Genomic DNA, 14,002 nt, shown 5'->3' on the forward strand with positions numbered 1-14,002 from the left:
CTCTGAGCAGCAGCCTCAACAATGGAGGTGCGGAACATGGTCCATTCGGACTCAATGTCCTCAGCCTCCCTCGGAATGCTGTCGAAGTTCTGCCGGAGGTGGGAGTTGAAGATCTCCCGGACTGGGGCTTCTGCCAGGCGTTCCCAGCGCACCCTCACAATACGTTTAGGTGCGCCAGGTCTGTCCAGCATCTTCCCCCGCCACCTGATCCAACTCACCACCAGGTGGTGATCAGTTGACAGCTCAGCTCCTCTCTTCACCCGAGTGTCCAAAACATACGGCCGCAGATCTGATGATACGATTACAAAATCGATCATCGACCTGCGACCTAGGGTGTCCTGGTGCCATGTGCACTTATGGACATCCTTGTGTTCGAACACGGTGTTTGTTATGGACAAACTGTGGTTTGCACAGAAGTCCAATAACAAAACACCATTCGGGTTCAGATCGGGCAGGCCGTTCCTCCCAATCACGCCCCTCCAGGTCTCACTGTCATTGCCCACGTGAGCATTGAAGTCTCCCAGCAAGACTATGGAGTCACCAGATGGAGCACTCTCCAGCACCCCGCCCAGCAACTCCAAAAAGGGTGGGTACCCTGAACTGTCATTTGGCGCATAACCGCAAACAACAGTCAGGACCCGTTCCCCAGCCCGAAGGCGCAGGGATACTACCCTCTCGTCCACCGGTGAAAACTCCGACGTACAGGCAGCAAGCCGGGGGGATACAAGAATACCCACCCCAGCTCGCCGCCTCTCACCGAGGGCAACTCCAAACTGGAACAGAGTCCAGCCCTTCTCCAGGAGACTAGTTCCAGAGCCCAGGCCATGCGTTGAGGTGAGCCCAACTATATCTAGCTGGTATCTCTCAACCTCACGCACTAGCTCAGGCTCCTTCCCCACCAGAGAGGTGACATTCCATGTCCCAATAGCCAGTTTCGATAGCCGGGGATCAGTCCGCCAGGGCCTCCGCCCTTGGCCACCGCCCGACACACACTGCACCCGACCCCTACGACACCTCCTGCGGGTGGTGGGCCTGCAGGAGGGCGGGCCCATGTAACCTCTTCGGGCTGCGCCCGGCCAAGCACCACGGGCTAATGCCTGGCCACCAGACGCTCTCCCTCGAGCTCCCTCCCCAGGCCTGGCTCCAGGGTGGGGCCCCGGTAACCCTATCCCGGGCAGGGTAAACTGTTCCCTTGTTTTTTCACTCATAAGGGTCTTCTGAACCGCTCTTTGTCTGGACCCTGTTCATAATTTTTATGGACAGAATTTCTAGGTGTAGCCAAGTGGTGGAAGACTTCCACCTTGGTGGCCTCAGAATCTCATCTCAGCTCTTTGGGGATGACGCGGTCTTGTTGGCTTCATCAGGTGGTGACCTCCAGCTCAAGCGGCCGGCATGAGAATCAGCACCTCTAAGACGGAGGCCATGGTCCTCAGCCAAAAAAGGGTAGAGTGCCCACTCCGGCTCAGAGATGAGTTGCTGCCCCAGGTGGAGGAGTTTAAGTATTTCAGGGTCTTGTCCACGAGTGATGGGAGAAGGGAGCAGGAGATCGACTGCAGACGCAGCCCCGATCCGTCATGGTGAAGAAGGAGCTGAGCGTCAAAGCGAAGCTGCGGATTTACCAGTTGATCTACGTCCGTACACGCACCTATGGTCACGAGCTTTGGGTAGTGACTGAAAGAATGAGATCGCAAATACAAGTGGCAGAAATGAGCTTCCTCTGAAGGGTGGCTGGCCTCTCCCTTAGAGATAGGGTGAGGAGTGCAGCCATTTGGGAGGTGTTCAAAGTAGAGCCGCTGCTCCTCCACATCAAAAGGAGCCAATCGAGGTGGCTCAGGCATCTGATGAGAATGCCTCCTGGGTGCCTCTCAGGAGAGGTGTTCCAGGCATGTCCTACCGGAAGGAGGCCCCGTGGCAGACCCAGGACAAGCTGGAGAGATTGCATCTCTCGGCTGGCCTGGGATACAAATACAAATTTGACACTTTGAATTAGCTTCAAATGTGATGTCTGCTTCATTTTTCATGAAATAACAAGGGAATAAGTCTCACCTGGTTATGCTGTTTTTTGGTCAATTGTCCAATCAATTATGAGCATCTGAAAATGTGTAAAAATGACTTTAAATTCTGGAATCAAACCTCTTGACTTCAAGCTCAAAGTCTGCACAACTGATCCACATTTTTTTGGATCAGACATACGGTACTAGTCAAAGGTTTGGACACATGGGTGACTGTGTTCAAACTTGTGACTGTTACTGTACATCAAGAGCCCCCCCTTTTAAATTTTTTTCTACAGCGATCAATCGCCGTTCTTTATAGATGTAGTAAGGTAGCCCATGACAGGTACACAGTTGAGCATTCAAGCTGTATGTTATGCGCTGACTATTACTGTCCACTGAGTATGAGAAACTGTTTCCCATGCCTGTCTTATCTACTGTTTCAGCTCTTCTGTTCCATGTCAGCAACTTTTACCCTCAACTTCTTCCGTTCGGGAATCAACTTCAGTAAGTGGGGCTCCTTCCAGCTGCCTGGTCTTCTCAACTTTGGAGAGTTCAAGGTATCATCCTGTAATTCCATGTGGTACAAAATATGTCTTTATATTTTATATGTCTATATAATTCTTGAATTTAGTTCTAATAAGCTAGCCCTAGCCTTTCCTGTCCTGTGCTTCTCCATTAAGTCGCTATTGTGGCACTCTTGGATGACATTCAGGTGCCTCTCCAGTGAGTCTGACTACAACGTTTTAGGCATTACTTGGCGGTGGTAGTTGCTCTCCTCTATTGCTCTGGTGTGCTTGGCATAGTGGTACATAAACCAGATTTTCATCTGATGCAGGTTCTCGTTAGAGTAACCCTCCAAGCTCTCCAGGAGAGCAGAAGAAAGACTACCATTGCTACCTAAATTCTAAAATAATAGACTTTAAGTCCATCCACAGAGAGAGAGAGAGACTCACTGTAGGAGCACCTGATTGACTTTGAGGACTGCTACAACAGCAACAAACCAACCTGGCAGGTAGGGAAACACTGGCGTATTAAAGTTTTAAAGACTAACCTTTAAAAATAAAAATATTTCCATAAATCACAATTATGTGTTTTGTTCAGGTTTAGTTATGCTCCTAGATTCATTAAATAAGCATTTTTGATTAAAACACATTTTTAATTCCAGTTTACACCCATATCCCAGGTACACCTCCCCCTTTGCTCATTTCTGTTTTCGCTCCCCCCCTCAGCAGATGACCCCCCCCTCCCTGAGCCTGGTTCTGCTGGAGGTTTCTTCCTGTTAGAGGAAGTTTTTCCTTCCCACTGTCACCAAGTGCTGCTTATAGGGGGTCGTCCGATTATTGGGTTTTCTCTGGCGACTGTCATTGTGAATATAAATAAAATGTAATTGAATTCTGTCAAAGCCCACCGTATCACTAATAATCTGTTTGGACCTTTTTAGGCATGGATTTGGAAAAACAAACAGTCTTTATCAAAATCATCTCTGGTATCACCAGTAGTCCCACTATTCCACTTTTCTCTCCTCATATTTTTCCTTCACAATACCAATACTTTCTTCCCCTGTCTGATGTCATCTCTAGGCCACCCTAACTCCCTCAGTGCAGACATCCCACCTCCTGTTTGGCAGTTGCCTTTCTCCCCACACATCTGCAGCCTTGGAATAATTTTTAGCATTCTCTCTTTTAGCCTCCACATTAATCTCACTCTTTAAACAAACTAGTGGAGCTTGTTTCTCCTTATGTGCTGCTGAAACTTGTTACTGCCACTGTTACATCACTCATGGGTTTGTACGCTAATGTTTTGAAGCCTTCAGTCTGGCTTATCATCTTTCTCTTTGGAGCCAGAAGTGATAATGTTTGGTAGGCAGGTAGAGAAGATGAAGGGGTGAGCTATGGAGTCCCTATGTGGTTAACAAAGCTTACTAACCTGGTATGGCCAAGTTAGTAAGCTGGCCCCACCAGGAGCATTGCTATTAGCATTGAAAATCCCAAGTTATAAGCAGACTCTAGCCCTAGCTAATTAGCTTGTTTAGCAGGGTCCATTTGTAATCGCCATTAACGCTGACATTAAATGGAGGAGCCTTTTAAGGCATACAAAGAGAGACTTAAACAGTGTCCTTGCTGGTAGGTTGGGATACACATTGCTATGTTTCTGTCCAGACTGACAGGTTGCTGTTTGTCAGTCACAAAGTAGCCACACCCTGAAGCTTGCCCTCCTTTATCATGTATTTGATACAAATGGGCCACACTGTACAAAGTCAGCATTATGCTGTTTTGAAGAAAACTTAAAAGTATACCATAAACTCATTAGGCCAAATGTTTACTGAGGTAATCTGTGAAGTGAGACTTTACGGCACTTATCTGTTAGCTACTTAAATCTTCTATATAGCTCTATGATTTTTTCTTTTATTATCATTGTTATCAGCCTGATATAAATATTATAAAATGATGTATGATTTCATTCCTGTTGGAAAACCCTTTGCTGATCAGTGTCCAGATGGAGACAAGAACTGCCACCTGTGGACAGCAGTGGATCTTGCCTTCTTTGTCCTGATGGGTGTGGTGGGTGGCCTTCTGGGGGCACTCTTTAACTGCATGAACAAGAACCTGGCCAAGTATCGCATTAGACACATCCATCCTAAGGCTAAGTTTATCAGGTGACTGCTTCATCAATCTTAAATATCATCTGTATTTGTCATATTTATGGGAGTGTGACTCTAGGGGCCGGGTTTACTGAGCAGAACAGTTTGATGTAAGGCCGTGATTGCAAAACTTGTATTAAAAGGTTTTTGGGGTGATACACTGATAATGCATTAATTTGTGAGCACAAATGAAGCCAGTTCATTTCAGGAATGAACAACAAAATGCACAAAGAGCAGTGCAAATGAGCAATTCATGAACTGGCAGTCCTAATGAGAGTGCCAAGCTGTTATTTGTAATCTGAACAAACATAATTTATTGTAATGTATGCGTTATTCCCCCAGGCAACAACATGGCCATTCAGACCAGGGAGAGTGTGTGTGAGGAGTAGCATTGTGTTGTCAAACAACGGCGAGTGATTTATTAAAAACAATTCCTCAGTCTGTGTGTAACAGCTAACCTGTTAGATGTGTAGTTAGTCAAAACAGTTATTATTGACCTGATCGTTCCTGTGTTATTGCTCCACATGTGCAAATGCTCCCTAAAATGTTCTCAATGTAAGTGGTAAATGGACTAGTTCTTATATAGCACTTCACTACTCTAGCTGAGCACTCCAAGTGCTTTATGCAACAAACAATGTAAGAGAAACTCCTACATGTGTATATGCTGCTGAATAAGGATACCTGAAAAATGAATGCTAACTGCCTCTTCAGTGAACCCAGTGTTTTGTATAGATGCAAACTGTTGGTAAATATGTGTCTAACTTGTAACAGAAACTGTTCTAATGTTCACATCCAGAGTTTTAGAGAGTCTGTTGGTGACCATGGTGACAACAGTGGTGATATTTGGAGCTTCTATGCTGGGTGAATGTCGTGACCTGTCCACCCCAACAACTCACAACACCACAGTACGTGTTTTATTCATCACTGCACGGCTGAGCACAAACACCACAAGTCTATTTTTACTGTAACGCAGTAGTATACCTACAAGGTGTCAAATTTACATTTTTGAGTCAAGTTGCATCTCCGAGATTTTTATTGAAATTGCTAATTCTCTGTCTACGGCCAAATGAGGCAGTTCAACATTTACACATTAAGTATTTCTGTGGAACCAGCTCCCAGCTTGGATTCAGGAGACAGACACCCTCTCTATTTTTAAGATTAGGCTTAAAACTTTCCTTTATGATCAAGCTTATAGTTAGGGCTGGATCAGGTAAACCTGAACCCTCCCTTAGTTATGCTGCTATAGGCCTAAGCTGCTGAGGGGTTCCCATGATGCACTGTTTCTTTTCATTCACCTCTTTCACTCTGTTTGTACCCCACTCTGCATTTAATCATTAGCTATTATTATATAACTCTTCCAAATCATTGAACTGAAACCTTCCAGATTTGCATATTTTCTCTTGCCTGCGATATGTGTGAATGTTTGCCACTATATTATGTGAAGGTTGTCCTCCCAGACTGGCTGATGATTTTAACAACAGCTTAATTTAATAAGTCATTTCACTCTTTATTGTCAGTCTATCCATTTTTGTATCTTGTCGGTGTCTAAGTCATGTAATGATATAATTATAGTTACATACACTGTAGCTAGCACAGATTTTAGGTGGAACGTGGTGATGCCTGCATCAACCCTGGTAAATGAAGCTCTCTCTGTAGTCTCCTCACACTGAACATCATGTTTGTGTTGTTTCATGTTAACATGTGAGGTTTGTTTTTAGCTGGCTGGCAGTGAGGATATCAACTCAACCATCCGTCAGTTCTTCTGCTCAAACAAGACCTACAATGACATGGCAACATTGTTCTTCAACCCACAGGAGGCAGCCATCCATCAGCTCTTCCATCAGGATGGTTAGATGAGTTCACACACATTCATACCATGCATCACTTAAATAATAATTGCTACTCAAAGACACATTAATGAGTTTAAGACCTTTTACTTCAGCTGGGATTTTTAGGTATTATTATGAGGAGGCAGAACAATGAAGTCACATTTTAGGTCATTTTTCAAACTGTAAAGCACTTTCAAATGAAGTCTATTCACCTGTGTTTTCATATTACTGGACATCAGGTAAGTTCATTTCTGCGAATAAAAAGTCATTCTGTGAAATCTGGTCATGTTTCAGTATGTTTATGTTCATATTTAATGAATTAAATAAACTTAAATGTTGTCTGCAGTATTGTTTAGCTTTCCATGAGTCAGTATTGTAATCTCAAGTCTTCTCTGTTCAGTAAAGTTATAATATTTAACTCTTGTTTCTAACTCTCCCCCATAGGCACCTTCAGCCCAGTGACTCTGTCAGTGTTCTTCTTCTTGTACTTCCTGCTGGCCTGCTGGACGTACGGCCTGTCTGTACCCAGCGGCCTTTTTGTCCCCTCACTGTTGTGTGGGGCAGCTTTTGGACGCCTGGTTGCCAATGTCCTCAAAGTGTAAGAACAAAGTGGAATATGCTCTCTGTGGGACTTTCTGGGTTTCTTTCTCTCACTTTTTGTGTCGCCTGCTGAGAGGTGATCACTTTCCTGCCGTCTGTCTGTCCATTACAGTATCTCAGTAACTGTGCAGCATACTGACTTCAAACTTGGAGGATAGATACGTATTGAAGAGTACAGCTGCAGAGCACAAGAACCATAACTCCACCTCCTCTTATACTAGAGTTATTGCCCTTTGTTTACTTTATGTTTTATGAATATATAACCTGAGAGTACACAGTTTAGATCCCAAAGGTTTAAGGTCTGTGGGCCTCATCAGGATCCAAATTATTTGCCAAGGTCAACAGTGGTCAATAGAATTAGCCTGCTACTATGCAAATAGGGTCAAGTGTTTAGTAGTTGGGGGTGTTTCGTTTTTCGTTTTTTTAATCACTGTCATCAATCTTTCGATCATTCATTCATCTCTTAGCTGTCTCATCTCTGTCTTTATCAATATTGAATGGAATAAAGTTTTGTTACACCCCAGCATAGGGAAAACCAGAACATAACATAGAAGTGACTGCCCTGTTCCCCCTCACAGTGCAATAGCAACATTTGCAGTCCAAAGATTTTGGTCTATTTTTCTCTTATAGGTAGAATATGTCACAGTGGGTACAGCAAAACAACAAACAAAATACTTTTGGTCACCATCCTAGAACAGATCAGAGAAAGTACTGCACTCTGTACAAGGGTGTGTACTACATGCTGTCCTTCTATTTATATAATCTATAACAATAAGCCAGATAGAATGCATACATATAAGGTACATCATATTATACTGTGTGCACAGGAATATTACTGCATAATCTGCTGATATCAATGCATTATGTATGACATCACTATAATCATAAGGCAACCGTGTTGTTTATATTTGAGCAATATTGCTGAGCAGTAGGTATGGCTTTAATATTGCTCAATGATGAGTCACAGTCTGTACTATTTATGGCCATGAGTCATCCCTGACCAACATGATAGATGATGCTCAGCCAATCAGAAGTCGGCATGACAGGCTAATCAATCAGGCCGCAGCCTGGAACTGATGATCCTATAAATAGACTGGAAGTTTCTCACTGTCAGCTCCTGCCAGCTGCTCAGGGACCGAGGTCAGCTGATAGATATGGGGAACGCCCACTTTCTCCATTTCACTCAATAACTCAAGAAGGTGTAGCTAATCATGCAGCACAATATGATCACATGATTAGGCTAAGCCACTCCGGCATGAGAAAAAGGCTGCATCTCATTAGCATATATTATCATAGCATCAGCAGCCTGATGTTGGTTACTCTTCAGATAAATACAGCCACAGTGTACTAAACATCCAGGGATATGAATATTGTGCTGCACATCTTTGAACAGTAAAGAACACATATGCCCGATTTCATGGTTCAACTCCTTGTGGTTTTGGAGTCTGTAGAAGGCAAAGGTCAAACTTCATGGATGGACAGTATGATGACAATATCCTGCTTTATTGTGCATGGGAGGATAAAAAAAAACTAATTCATCTATCACCACAAAAAAAACAGCAGAAAAATACAGGACTCTTACCTGCTTTCTAAGATAAACAGGAGTAAATGTGTTAAAAAGAAACTGGTTTCCCACCCCTGCAGGTACCTGAGAGAATATGCACAAAGTTGCAAATCTAGCTCTTACAGCTCCAAAGGCATTTCTAGATTCACACACCTCGATCTGCTTGGCAGTCAGGAAGTAAGGGAAGCCAAGCTGGTCTGGTCAGGTCCCAATTTAAAGGTGGCACCGTCAGTCACCAGCCAGCTACCACCTACAGCTTACATCATAGAAAACACTGAACAAAATGAACAACCAGCACCAACCCCCGGGCAAAAACAGAACACAATATAAATTATGACCAGGGTCATAACATTTTCTGTCTTGAAGTTCCCACACAGTGGTTCTAAATGTGAGTCTGTCCTCTGATAGGAAACTTGGAATGGACATCTACTCAGGAACCTTCGCTCTCATTGGAGCTGCTGCCTTCCTCGGAGGTGTGGTCAGAATGACCATTAGCCTTACTGTCATCCTCATTGAATCCACCAATGAAATCACATACGGGCTGCCCATCATGATTACACTAATGGTACACAGCCATGGATTTCAGCATTTTTCTACTGTTAGCTGCTGTGATTGAGTTCATGTGGCAAATTGTTTTGTGTTGACTGTCAGGTTGCCAAGTGGACTGGTGATTTCTTCAACAGGGGCATCTATGATATACACATCCAGCTGAGAGGAGTGCCACTGCTGGAGTGGGAAACTGAGGTTGAGATGGACAGGTAAGATTTTTTTGTTTAAGTGTGACGTGCTGGTCTGTGCTGTTTGTCTCAGAAAACATCTGCTCCACACATGGACAGTTTGCCCTTGTGGTTGATGAACCGTATGATCAGCATTGTCAGGTGGGCACCGGTATCCCTCTTTTGCCCAAAGCAGTTTAACTTTCCAGGACAATTCAGCTACCAATTTCAAGTATCTCCAGTATTGACTTTTCCCGTGGTTCTCATCCTTCAGCCCAATGACACTTTTTCTACACTTAGTTTGTTCAGTCATCAGTTTGTCTGTGTTTAGGATTTTGGTTTTTCCTTCTTCTCCAGTGCATGCACCTTAGTTTGCAGGGTGGCATCATCCTTGACCTTTAACCCCTTAACTGGCAGCAAAAAATCACCTGACAAAAACTACATAATGCCTTCTGGTTATTATTGGCTCTGAAAAACCCATTTCATAGCCTATTAACTGGCCGCGTCTGGTCTGCCTGCCGAATGAAGTGCATTTTATATGGCAGGCTAGACCCTCCCATTTTGATTGACACCTCATTCGGCCAGTCATGTTAAGAAATGGGTTTGCTAGAGCAAGTGATACTCAGAGGGCGTCACGTAGCTTTGTCAGGTGATTTGGTGCAGCCAGTTACATGATTGGCCGAATGAGGTGTCAATAAAAATGGGAGGGTCTAGCCTGCCATATAAAAGGGACTACAAATGGCCCGTCAGTGGGCCCTGACCAGTTAAGGGGCTACTATTCATTGTTGGTATATGATTTCTTCTTGGTTTATGCTAAACTGTAGCTACCATCATTCCATCCACTTTAGAAGAAAACACAGGCTTACTGGCCTCAGTGGTATCTGCCTCTACATCACTGTAGAGTGGCAGGATCTGACCCGTATGTATCCACATTACTGCTCCTGCCGCACCAGTCTGCCTGTTAACTTCCCACTCCATTCTCCTGTCACTTGTGAAAAAGACCCAAAATACTTAAACTACTCCACTTGGGGCAGCAACTTGTTCCCTAGCAGGAATGGGCACGTCACCCCTTTTCCATCTGAGAGCCATCAGACTTCTTAACGCTTCACACCTGGCTGCAAACCACCCCAGCACACTGAAGGTCACTGCACCTGGTGAAACTGGGATTGGGCCTGTCTTACTGCTGGCAATACAAACCAAAGTCTCATTATGGTTGTACAGGGACTGAATGGCCCACAACAGTAAGTCAGATACCTCATGCTCCTGAAGCATGAGTGGATGCAGTCGAAAGACGTCTCCAAGTCCACAGATGTAAACTGGTTGGTGATGTGCCTGTGAATATCCTCGAGAGGAGAAAGAACCGGTCTGGTGAGTCTGAGCTTCAGCTAACGGGCTTCTCCAGTACTCCAGCATAGACCATGAAGCTAAGGAATGTGATGTTCCTGAAGTTGGAGCACACCCTTCAGTCCACATTCTTAAAAAGAAGCACTGTCCCCAGCTTCTAAGCAGTGCTGAACAGGTAGTGCAGACCATAGTCCACTCAGACTCAACGTCCCCAGCCTCACGTACCAGGCCTTCTGCCAGACGCTCCCAGGACACCCTCACTACAAGTTTGTGCACCTATCCAGCATCCTCCTTAGATCATTGTAGAAAAAATACAGAGCTGGCAGTAATGTAGAAAAAAAAATCCAGAATTTCAGACATTAGAGAAACATTTTTTTTCTCCTGCACTAATGTGCTAATGTCACACCACAAGTTTTTTTTCTCCTAAATTTCCAAGAAAACAGGGTTACAGTGGGCTAAAGAGAAGCAGCTGTGGGCAGATGTGATGCTCAGTAATGAATCTTGAAACTGTATTATGAATCATGAAAATGGCAGGATGACGATGATGATGATGGAACTAGTTTGGTGCCGTTCCAGTGAAACCAATAAATCAGATTTCCCTGCGAATATCAGGGTTACACGTCAGGTAAAGGACCAGGGTGAGTGTACACTCCAGCTTTGGACCCTTTTCTTATTCCATCAAAATATAATCAGTTTATATGATAAGATAATACATCTTGCTGCAGAGCAGTTTTAAAGGTTTCTTCATGAAAGCCACTGCAAATCAAACAGTCCAGATCTCAGTCAGATTGGAAATTGAAGAAGAAAATGAACCGTCACAAGGCTCCATATTGTGAAGCTGATCTGTAATGGATATTTGAGAAGGTTGGAGCGTGATGGAGAATATTGGTTCTGATCAGTGAAATCCACACCTCAAACAATTCCCACCTTTACAACAGAGGAACTGCAAAAAGTTCCTCTGTTGTGTTGATGGCTCCTGAATTCTTTCCTCTACTTGATCTGGAAAAAAATGCTATTAACAAAAATTATTCAAATGATTTTGTTTCATGAAGCCAGAATGTTCAGTTATTACAAAAATAAATGTGTTATATCTGCAGCATGTTTATTTCCTACAAAGAAACTGTTATTGTAATGCAGTAGTGGTGCATAAACACATGGGGACAGACAAGAGCTGAGTGGAGAAGAAATGCTCAGCGTCTCATACAGAGGCTCTGAGCAGCCTGATTCTTTAGCAGCATAACTGAGGGAGGGTTCGGGGTCACCTGATCCAGCCATAACTATAAGCTTTATCAAAAATCTTAAAAGTAGAAGGTGTCGTCTCCTGAAGCTGAAGACTCTTTCTCCTTTTGGAAACTCTAGGAGCCACGAGTGAGTCTGCAGTCTGAGAGTGAGGTTAAAAACCAGACTGTGTGAGTTCTAGCACTGGTCTTCATCCTGGGGGCTCGGGTTGTCTTCATCATTTCCCTTATCTCTTTAAGGCTGACAGCCAGTGACATCATGGAGCCCAACCTGACATACGTGTACCCCCACACCCGAGTCCAGTCTCTAGTCAGCATCCTGCGCACCACGGTCTACCACGCCTTCCCTGTAGTCACTGAGAACCGTCAGAATGAAAGGGACTTCATGAAGGGCAACATCCTCATCAGCAACAACATCCGCTTCAAGGTATGTCCTCTGCCACTGAATATTTACAGGTGCTGAAGCCCAGGCCCCCTGTCCAGGGGCAGTGCAGCTGGCAGCAATGCTGCAAATCTGAACCATTTCTCCAGTGATGCTGTAGCCCTTCCAGCCATGTACACCTGCATATGTGCCAGCTATTATCAAGGTTTATTTCACTGTTCAGTTTTCTTCCACTCTTCTTCTTAGTGTTCTCCTGTTCCTTTGCCATCTTCCCGTAGCACAGATTTACTGCTGTTATGGAATTACCAGAGCATTCAGAGTTTTGCCCTGGTCAGTAATTTATAGAACTGTGAATAAAATAAGGGGGGGGGGGGGGGGGGGGGGCAGCTGATGGTAGTGAGAGCCTTTATTTACGTCTCCAATGAGAACCAGTGAAGGTGAAGGTGAGAGCTGCTGGATTGGGTCAGACGCCACCCATTTGGATCCGTAGTGAGGACTGCTGTGTGTAATGTGTTGATGATAATTTCAAATCCCTATTGTGAAGGCCGGGTTTCCTCATCAATTCTAACCTTTGACTACTGCATGTAGAAATCCAGCGTTGTGTCCCGCGCGGGGGAACAGCGACGGCGCTGCCAGTCGATGAAGTCGTACCCATCGAGCGAGCTGAGGAACGTTTGTGATGAGCAGAGTGCTGCAGTAGAGCCTTCAGAGGAGGGAGAGGACCTGCTGCAGCAGATGTTAGAGAGGAGGTAGGACAGACAGATTCAGCATTTGGACAGTGGCTCCATTTTTGTCATTTTGCTTCTGTACAGTGAATTTTAAATCAAAACAATCAAAGTGTGATTGAAGTGCAAATACTGAGGTTTATTTAAAATATTGCATTAACTGTTTAGGAATTAGACATTTATAGTTTCAGAGGCACAGATGTAATTGGACAGGAGAGGCCTGTCTCTTTGTTATTATAAAGAGATGTCGATGCAACTGAACGAGGCCATGATTAGGCTGAAAAACCAGAATAAATGTACCAGAATCTTAGGAACACTTCAGGAGTGGCAAAATTAATTATATGGTGCATTAAAAAACCCAACACTGGTCTGCTCAGCTACACTGCAAGTCCTCAAAGACCACAAAAGGACAGGAGGAGGTAGGCATATCATAATCAAGCTTTACAAGAGACACATTCATGAGAGAGATTCCAACATGGTGCTAGCCACGAGTTACACTTAAAAACAGGAAGGCAGTTTAAACATTGTCAGGAAACATCAGGAAGGGCCTGCACAGTCCTGGGACAAAAAAAAACCTTTGGACAAATGAAACCAAGTCTTGTGATTTGTAGCAGAAGGATGGGGAGGGAAAAACGTGGAGACAGAAAGCTCATGATCTGAAGCATACCACATCATCTGTCAAACATGGCAGAGGTAATGTTTTGGTGTGGGTACGTATGGCTGCCGGATTGGCTTAGCCTAATCATGTGATCATATTGTGCTGTGTGATTGGCTATACCTACTTGACCATTATTGAGTGAAATGGAGAAAGTGGGGGTTCCCCATATCTATCAGCTGACCTCTGTCCCTGAGCAGCTGGCAGGAGCTGATAGTGAGAAGCTTCCAGTCTGTTTATAGCAGGGATCCTCAAATCCAGGCCTCGAGGGCCGGTGTCCTGCAGCTTTTAGATGTGTCCCTGATCCAACACAC

General features: G+C 44.4%; 1 protein-coding gene across 1 annotated transcript in view; it reads left to right on the forward strand.

The window, feature by feature from the left end:
* clcn6 (chloride channel 6) overlaps positions 1-14,002 on the forward strand; it is a 53,011-nt gene that overhangs the window by 35,586 nt on the left and 3,423 nt on the right. Inside the window, exons 11-19 of the mRNA XM_030732882.1 lie at positions 2,438-2,551; positions 4,484-4,650; positions 5,432-5,540; positions 6,354-6,483; positions 6,909-7,062; positions 9,037-9,193; positions 9,280-9,386; positions 12,167-12,353; positions 12,897-13,057. Coding sequence (XP_030588742.1) covers positions 2,438-2,551; positions 4,484-4,650; positions 5,432-5,540; positions 6,354-6,483; positions 6,909-7,062; positions 9,037-9,193; positions 9,280-9,386; positions 12,167-12,353; positions 12,897-13,057 — 1,286 coding nt within the window. The remainder of the gene's footprint in view (positions 1-2,437; positions 2,552-4,483; positions 4,651-5,431; positions 5,541-6,353; positions 6,484-6,908; positions 7,063-9,036; positions 9,194-9,279; positions 9,387-12,166; positions 12,354-12,896; positions 13,058-14,002) is intronic.

This window comes from Archocentrus centrarchus, chromosome 7 (genome assembly GCF_007364275.1).
Source record: "Archocentrus centrarchus isolate MPI-CPG fArcCen1 chromosome 7, fArcCen1, whole genome shotgun sequence".
In the NCBI taxonomy this organism is placed as follows: Eukaryota; Metazoa; Chordata; class Actinopteri; order Cichliformes; family Cichlidae; genus Archocentrus; species Archocentrus centrarchus.